Raw genomic sequence first — 8,355 nt, forward strand, 5'->3', positions numbered from 1 at the left:
TTAGTCGCTAAGTGGACCTGCAACCAAAGAAACACTGTTGATTAGAAATTGAAGGTCTGTAGTTTCACAAAGGAAATGAATTAACAAGATGTATCCACACAGGCCGGAGCTGTCTTCTGTAGCTGGGCTGAAGGGTTGTGTCAAAGGATTCCTGTTCCAGAAAAAAGACTTTAACCTGCTGGAGGAGCCTGGTACTGTTGGGATCAGCAGCGGCTGCCCAGAGGAGTTGGTTGTAAGAGACCAATTTATCAACTCACACTCCTACACTGTACTCCAAAGTACATTTAAGCCAGGGACTAAGACAGTGTTTTTCAAAGTCGACCGTATGAGGGTCTGAGAAATGAAGGGTTTCTGAAACTGCAGTGTGTGTTTCTGTGCCAGATGTCCCGCGAAGCTTCGTTCAGTGGCCACAGCTACCTGGGATCCACCGCAAAAATCTCACCCTTCGACAACTTCGAAGGAGGGCTTAACTTCAGAACACTGCAGCCCAGTGGACTACTGTTCTACCACGCTCAAGGGGTAAGAACATCTTACACACACACACACGCACACACACGCACACACACACCCCCACACGCACACCCCCACACACACACACACACACCCACACGCACACACACACACACACACACTCCACAAACTTCTACATTTCCATGTCACATTTTTGTCTCATTTTCTGACACCCTTAAAATTCTGTGAAAGAGACATTTCCTTCCAAAGTAATGATCAATTTGAGTTTTATCACCCATGTAATCCTGGGAGCAGGTTGTCCATGACAGAAAAACTTGTTGAACCACTGCAAGATATTATAAAGTAATATTGTTGAGTGATTTTTTTAATGCATCACATCTGATGAGTATTAAAGAAATAAGTTCTTTAATACTTGCCTGACTAACTGGAAGACATTCCTCCTCAGTCTGATGAGTTCAGCATTGCGCTGGAGAACGGAGCTGTCACACTGAACCACCGAGGGTCAAAGGTCAAATCACAGAAGAAGCAATACAACGACGGAAGGACACACTTCTTACTGGCTTCAGTGAACAAGCAGAGGTAGGAGGTTTCAAATGATGTTTTTATTTATTAGGGTAAGAATGGCAGGGATGAGAGAAAGACCACTGGGTTACCATGACGAACCCAAACAGAACAGCTTTACGCGACTGTTAAATGCATTTGCAGAGAAATGCTCTGTTCAAGCAGACAGCCTCATGTTGAAAACATAAATCAAACATATCTTTAAGCTTTCTGGTGTTTTTCTATTGTGATCACTTTTCAAGATGGTCAAGTGGTCCTCATGTACTCACTGCTAAATGTGCTAATGGTGGAGAAACAATTTACTACTACAGGAAAACTGTTTATCCTGCGTCATATGTAGCCACCATAACTAGCCTGAGCATTCATAACAGGCTATGCTACCTGCAGGGTAGCAGAGAGCAAGGGGTGGAGTAAGAGGGGGAGGTGAGCAGAGGGTGACTGACAGTGCTAAAACCCACCTCCTAACTCTGATTGGTTGTTTCTAGTTAGCACTGGGATAAGGCAGAGGAGCTCCATTTTTTTCACAGTTTTGTCACACCACAGTGACATTTTCAACAAATATGCAAAACTAAAATTGTAAAAGTTAAACACTGCAGTGTTACAGCAAAGGTTTCTAACTACTTCATTCTGCTTCACCTCAGGAATTTACTGCTAGTGGACGACAAAGACAAAAAGGAGTTAAAGCGATTGCAGTCAGCTGCAAAGTCCTCTTCTGATTCTCCTATAAAGACATTTTACTATGGAGGCTCTCCAAGCAGCAGCTTAAAGAACTTCACTGGTTGCATCAGCCATGCATACATCAGCAGGTAAGACTCCACCACCTGTGAACACAGCTTCCATCTGGCTCCACAGGCCTCCTTCTGTTTAGTAAGAACCATATGAAGAGTTTTTGCTGTGTTCTAATTCAATTTGTATTCTGTCCCTGTCACTCTGTGTCTGTAGACAAGACCGAGACATTGAGGGTGAGGACTTCCAGAAGTACACCGAGAAGGTGAATGTTTCCCTGGAGAACTGTCCAATACAGCAACGTCCCGCTGCACTGATGTCTCACCACAGGGGGTCTTCTAAAGCTAAACAGAGCCAGTCTCAAAAGGTAAAACAAACACAGCGGCTCGGTTAGGTCATGTGTGCTCCTCATCTTCTGCTCAGTCGTCTGCCTAGATCAGGGGTGCCCAAAGTCGGTCCTGGTGGGCCGGCATCCTGCATGTTTTAGTTCTCTCCCTGGTTTAACGCACCTGGATCAAGTAATGGCTCGGTAGAAGGCCTAAGAAGAACATTGACATGCTGAAAAGGTTGTTACTACCACCAGGGAGAGAACTAAAACGTGCAGGATGCCGGCCCTCGAGGACCGACTTTGGGCACCCCTGGCCTAAATCAATGAGAACGGGTTCTCTGCGGACTTGAAACAGGCATTTCTACAGCGCAACATATGATTGGTTAGTTCCAGCAGAAATCTTACAGAATCTGACAGAAATCTCTCATCTGTGGTGACCAGATCAAAAAGTTAAACAAGACAATAAGAAATCATACGTTCAATCCTTTGTGTCAGGGCCTGTTTAAGTAACATTATGTTTTGAATTATAATTTTAGTTTTATTTCTTAATGATTTGTTTTAACTAATTATGTCAATTTAACATTACTTCAGTAACCAAAACTGATTTTGTACCAAAGTATCAACATTTAGCCTTCCCTCTTCATAGACATCTCTGAAAAATCACTATCAGTTATTAAAACAGTGTAATCTATGTTGATGCTCATATTTTGGAATGTAACCAGACGTTCTAATATCGGCTGGTACTGATACCATGCAGATAATATTGTGTATCTCTACTAAAAATTCTTCCGATACCCCAGGCTACAAGAGCAAGCTCTTGAAATTAAATAAATAAATGAAAGACTGTTGTCAGAGATGTAAGGTATCAGTGTTTGAAAAAAGAAAAGATCGAACGACAGACGCTAATTTCATCCAATCAGACGTGGTCCTTCCTTTATCGTTTGGAAACACTTACTTCATCTGCAGACATACCTACTTGAGATCATTGGGAATCTATTCCTGCCCATAGTGAACCCTAGAAGGATCATTTCTTACCCAACAATGTTTTTTACAGGTTGCCAGAGATAAGTCCAGTCATCTTCCAGAACTGCCCAGTTCTAATCTGGAGTCATCAGAGCCAAACGTCCAGTCTTGCCATCTCTCCCCCAGACCTAGATCAACTCGCCAATCCTTCCACTATGGCGGAATTGCCAACAGCAGGCAGCACTACGAGGGAATCCCTGATTCTCTATCTGAAAGGTGCGTCAGGCCCACAACCTGCTCGTAGTGAGCCAGGTGTTTGCTCAAAGCTTGCTGTGTTCATGCATGCTTTTGTTTCTACATCCATAACTTGATCCATGTTTCGTCTTCCAGGTGCCACTTGTCTCTGTCCCTGAAGTTGGAGTCACCTTTCGGCCTCATCTTTTATGCATCAGATGTCCAAGAGGACAACTTTATGGCTCTGTTTGTGGCCGATGGAAAACTCGTGTTTAGTTTCAGTGTGGGAGACCAGAAAGTTCAAATTAGGAGTGAAGAGAAATATGATGATGGTGCATGGCACAGTGTAAGTTCACAGTGTGAGTTTTTCTTGTATGTTGATGACATATGTTCTCTCGTGTTTCAAACTGATAACCTGTTCTTTTTGCTTCAGATTGTTTGTGTCCGTGATGGGAGTATGGGGCGACTAACTATCGACAGGCTGACAGAGTTTGAGGACGGAGCTCAGGCAAACAATGTCCCCTGGCATGTCAGCGACTCCCTCTTTGTCGGAGGAGTTCCTCCAGGAAAAGCACAAAGGAATATTCAGGTATGAGTTACAGTGTACCGCTGGTATTCAGTGGGATTGGGGATCAGAACTGCCTGCAAGTAACACTTGAGAACCCCTCTCAAAATGCTTTTAACTTCCTATTTCAACAGTTCAAATGTCAAAAATATCACTTAATGTGCATTAATAAGCACAGTGGAAACCGTCTTATTGCTACTGCAGAAGCTAACATCTACAGTCTTATCACTACTGTTGGGGGATAAGACCCCCAACAGTGCCAGTCAGCACAAAGGAAAATAAATAGTGTTTCTGAATTGGCTGTTTTGCAAATGTCAGCTAATAGCATGTCAAGTAAAATTGGACCTACATATTTCAGCTCCGCAAATAGCATTTTATTTTGAATATATTTTTAAATATTTCCAAATGATGCATAGTAAAAGAAAAACACCATACACTGCCCCTTCTGTCCTCTCCACTTTATGGACATCAGTATCAGCAGAACATCTTCTGGAGCTGGAGAAATGAGAGAAATCTTACTGGAAGATTCCTTTTTTGCTGTGTGCTTAACATGAACTTCTCAGCAGTTTGTGCTTCTGATTTGGAAATTAAAAAATGTTGTATTTCCTGCAGAGAAACTCTGCTTACAGCTTCACTGGCTGTTTGAAGAACCTTCAGCTTGATGGACGGAGGTTGTCCTCTATGACTGAGAGTTACGGGGTCGGTCCATGCTTTGAAGGACTCTCTGAGGATGGAACGTACTTCTCAGAGGAGGGAGGATATGTGGTTTTGGGTATGTTGTTTCATAGATGCAGTTTCCCTACATATCCAGTTGAAACCAGAATTGTACATACAGAAAATAAAATGTCACATACAACTTTTTTTTGTCTCACTCTCTGAAGTTACATCAGATAAAACTTGGTTGGAACTCATTGGAAGTCCAACCTTTGCCAAAGCTCCGCCCACTACTTGCACTCTCCTCCCCTCTCCTCCCCTCATCCTGTCAGCCTATTGTTGCGTTGTCCGAGTGCTATAGTTAAAGCCGCTTAAAAATATGTTGTTGTTTTTTTTAACATATTTGTTAAAACCATCACTGTCTTGATAGTGTGAGTGTAAAAAAATTCAAGCTTCTCTGACTCCTCTACGTGGTTCTACTGCTCTCTCCAGAAATACACCGCTTGGTCAGAAACAACCAATCAGAGCCAGGAGGAGGGTCTTTTCACTGTCAATCACTTTTGTGTACATGCTACTCACACCCTCCCCCTTGCTCTCTGCTATGCTACAGCTGGTTTCCAACAGTTAGTTTCCTGTGAATGCTCAGGCTAGTTAGCATGGCCACCGATTATGATGGATAAACAGTTAAGTTGTTCCTCCACCATTAGCACAGCTGTAGCAAACTGGCAATCTTGAGCAGCGCTTACATCAGGTTGATTGACAGTGCTAAGACTCTCCACCTGGCTCTGATTGGATATTTCTAACTGAGCTGTGTATTTCTGCAGATGCAGTAGGACCACAGAGGACCTTGAGGCAATGGAACTTGATTTATTTTCACAATTTATCTGTCTCACAACATAGTGATAGTTTTAACAAATATATAAAAAATATATATATTGTTATAAAAGTTTCCTTGCAGCTTTAAACACAGCCTAACCACCTGATATATTTTCCAGTATGCAGAACATTATTTCAGCTGACCATCTGTTAAGTTGCTAGTTCATCAGGTCATAAGTTCCCCTGTGTCTCACAAACCTGTGTGCAATGGAAAAATGTGTAGCTAGGTAAAATGACCTCATATCTTTAGCAGTTGCAGTCAAACTGTGTCAGTAGAAGAGAGCGATGGAGGGTGCTGACAGGGAAAACGTTGCTTGGATCACATCTCCATCTCCGCTTGACCGATATAATACATGCTGCACATCCAGAGTTAAGGGCCTGTGTGGTCAAGACATCCAAAACATCTGCTACATGCTGAATGTGATTCTTCCTTCCTTCAGATGAATCCTTTGAGCTGGGACTGAGATTCGAGTTAACAATGGAGGTGCGCCCTCGTATGGCCTCAGCGGTGCTACTGCATGTGCGCACGTCAGAGGGTTATTTCATAATGTACATCCATCAAGGAGCGGTGAGTCTTAACAGTGATAATGAGAATAGGACAGACTCTTTCTGACCAGTCAGTCAAAATGTTTCCTTTTTCTCCTCCCAGGTGGTTGCTGTTGTTCATGACGGAAAACATGAGTTCTCTACGAAGGTGTCACCGAGACATGGTGTGTGTGACGGCTCCTGGCACAGAATAACAGGTCAGAATCACACAATAGGGAAGCACGGTGGAAATGGATGTTCTGGGCAACAGTACTATTCATGGCCCTTTGCAATTTCACAAATTATTACTCTGCAAGCATAAACTTCAAAAGTATTTTGTTGACTGACTGTCCAATGAGGTGAATAAAGAATCATGCATGGTTTCATATTTTATGTTTTTAGGAAGTAAAATGTGCAATTGTATTCAACTGTTTACTCCAGTTCCCTTTAACTAAATACAGTTCAACCAACTGCATTCACTGCAAAAGCACCAAATACTACCAAATATTTTGCCTAGTTTCTAGTACAAATATCTTAGTACGATTAAAATAAGTCAATACCAACTTACAACTTTTCAGCAAGATATTGGAGTTTATTTTAAGTCAGTAATTCCTTAATATTGATGAAAAAGTAGTAGTTTCACTGGCAGATTATTTTACTTTAAACACGAGAAAAATATCTTGTTTTCAATTGAGACTTAGTGGCAAAAGTTGAAACATTATGTTTGCAGACAGTTTCCATCATATCTGACAGAACTCAATAACATAACATTTACATCTTGTAAAACTGGCAAAAGACTCAGAGGGCTGAACAGAAATGCATGCAACACTTTTCAGATTTTTACTGGTAATTGTTCTTACAGTTAAACCCAAAATTATATATACATACCTGCCATTTTGTGTTTCACATTTTATTAAATAATACAGTGTCAGATAATATTTACAACCTGCTCAATAATTAGTAGAAAAACGTTCTTTAGAAGCATAGTAAGCTTTCACAATCGCGCTAATTTTAGCACTCTACAGATTCTCAGACAGAATCCAGACTCTGGCTGGGTCACTGCTAAACATTAATATTAAAGAAATAATAAGATGCATTGTTTGAGAAAATAAGATCAGTTGGAATGTCTGTATATCTGGACTGAAACTGTTTTTTCTTTTTGTAAAGTACCTTGAGTACTTCACATGTGTTAATAGGCGCTACATAAATAAACTGAACTGAAATTGAAATGAGAAGATCATTTTAAAACCGAATCTGTCAGGTTGTTGTTCTATTTGTTCCATTCCATTCCAGTGGAACTCTGTTTCTCCTACTTTGTGTTTTTTTTCTGCAGTGTTTTCTGTATAAATCAACCTCTATATAAATGTAGTCCAATGATCATTGTTGCCCACAGTGATCCGGGATGCCAACGTTGTCCAGCTGGATGTGGACTCTGAGATCAAACACGTTGTGGGCCCCGTGAACCCCCGCTCCACAGACACCAAGAAGCCGATATTTATCGGTGGAGCTCCAGGTGAGAAAGCAATGCCAGCAGCTCCTTGGAGCAAAGTCACACATTTCCTAACTGACTTCCTGTTCTTCTCAGATGACTTCCTCCCAGGCAGTGTTGCCACCAGGAAGCCCTACGTGGGCTGCATGAAGAACCTGACCATCAACAAGAGCCCAGCAAGCTTCAGCAAGACGGTTTTGGTGATTGGAGCCGTCAGTGTGGGAAGCTGTCCTGGAGCATAATATTTATCAGTAGCCCCATCACAGCACTGACCAAACTCATTTTAGAATTTCTTAATAATACCCACTAAGAGTGTGTTCATTCGCTCCAGTTCTTGCTTCATTGTCTAAGTCACCATTTTTGTTTTCCACCAAGAAAATGACCAAAACTTCCAGATCAAAGTTTAAAATCTGACGAGTAAAAATGTTTCAAGATAAAATATATCCTGTGGAATTTATTTAGAATGTACTTCCTTTATTCACACTCAGCAGTGCAGAAAACACACATAAACATTGCATCATTGCAAGGTTTAGTGTCCATAATATCTCTTTCTAGGCACATTTTTATTAACATGATCAATCTAAAATCTTGATTTCGTTTGTACTGTTTATATCTGATAATAAAAATTTTTTTACATCCAATTAAAAGCTTATGTTTTTTTAGCTTATTTACTTATATAAACCAACCTTCTCATAATTATTTATGAGAAGGTTGGTTATTTTCTATTAAAGTACTGCTCACATTTGTTCATTTTTACAAGTATAATGACATGGACATAGGTAGGAACAGACGCTCTGCAGATGTATCACTTCCTGGGATCAACTATCCAAAGCTACTAGCGCACAAGAAAGGTGAAGAGGAAAGTCCAGAGCAGGAGGAAGGGAAGAACAGCTGAAGAAGACAGAGAAGAAGAACAAGTTGTTAGTGTGATCTACTATGATTTATGATGGCAATAAAAAGTGT

The 8,355-nt window shown here is 41.1% G+C and overlaps 1 protein-coding gene across 1 annotated transcript in view; it reads left to right on the top strand.

Annotated features, from left to right (window-relative positions):
• The window catches only part of lama4 (laminin, alpha 4), a 34,571-nt gene extending 26,532 nt beyond the window's left edge, over positions 1-8,039 (top strand). Inside the window, exons 28-40 of the mRNA XM_015013257.2 lie at positions 103-232; positions 382-519; positions 917-1,050; positions 1,674-1,838; positions 1,975-2,125; positions 3,141-3,325; positions 3,440-3,629; positions 3,717-3,872; positions 4,461-4,620; positions 5,819-5,946; positions 6,028-6,121; positions 7,297-7,416; positions 7,489-8,039. Of these exons, the coding sequence (XP_014868743.2) occupies positions 103-232; positions 382-519; positions 917-1,050; positions 1,674-1,838; positions 1,975-2,125; positions 3,141-3,325; positions 3,440-3,629; positions 3,717-3,872; positions 4,461-4,620; positions 5,819-5,946; positions 6,028-6,121; positions 7,297-7,416; positions 7,489-7,634 (1,897 nt within the window). The 3' untranslated portion in view covers positions 7,635-8,039. The remainder of the gene's footprint in view (positions 1-102; positions 233-381; positions 520-916; positions 1,051-1,673; positions 1,839-1,974; positions 2,126-3,140; positions 3,326-3,439; positions 3,630-3,716; positions 3,873-4,460; positions 4,621-5,818; positions 5,947-6,027; positions 6,122-7,296; positions 7,417-7,488) is intronic.
• The last annotated feature ends 316 nt before the right edge of the window (positions 8,040-8,355 follow it).

This window comes from Poecilia mexicana, unplaced genomic scaffold (assembly GCF_051168715.1).
Source record: "Poecilia mexicana isolate PSO_F unplaced genomic scaffold, ASM5116871v1 scaffold_21, whole genome shotgun sequence".
Lineage (NCBI taxonomy): Eukaryota > Metazoa > Chordata > Actinopteri > Cyprinodontiformes > Poeciliidae > Poecilia > Poecilia mexicana.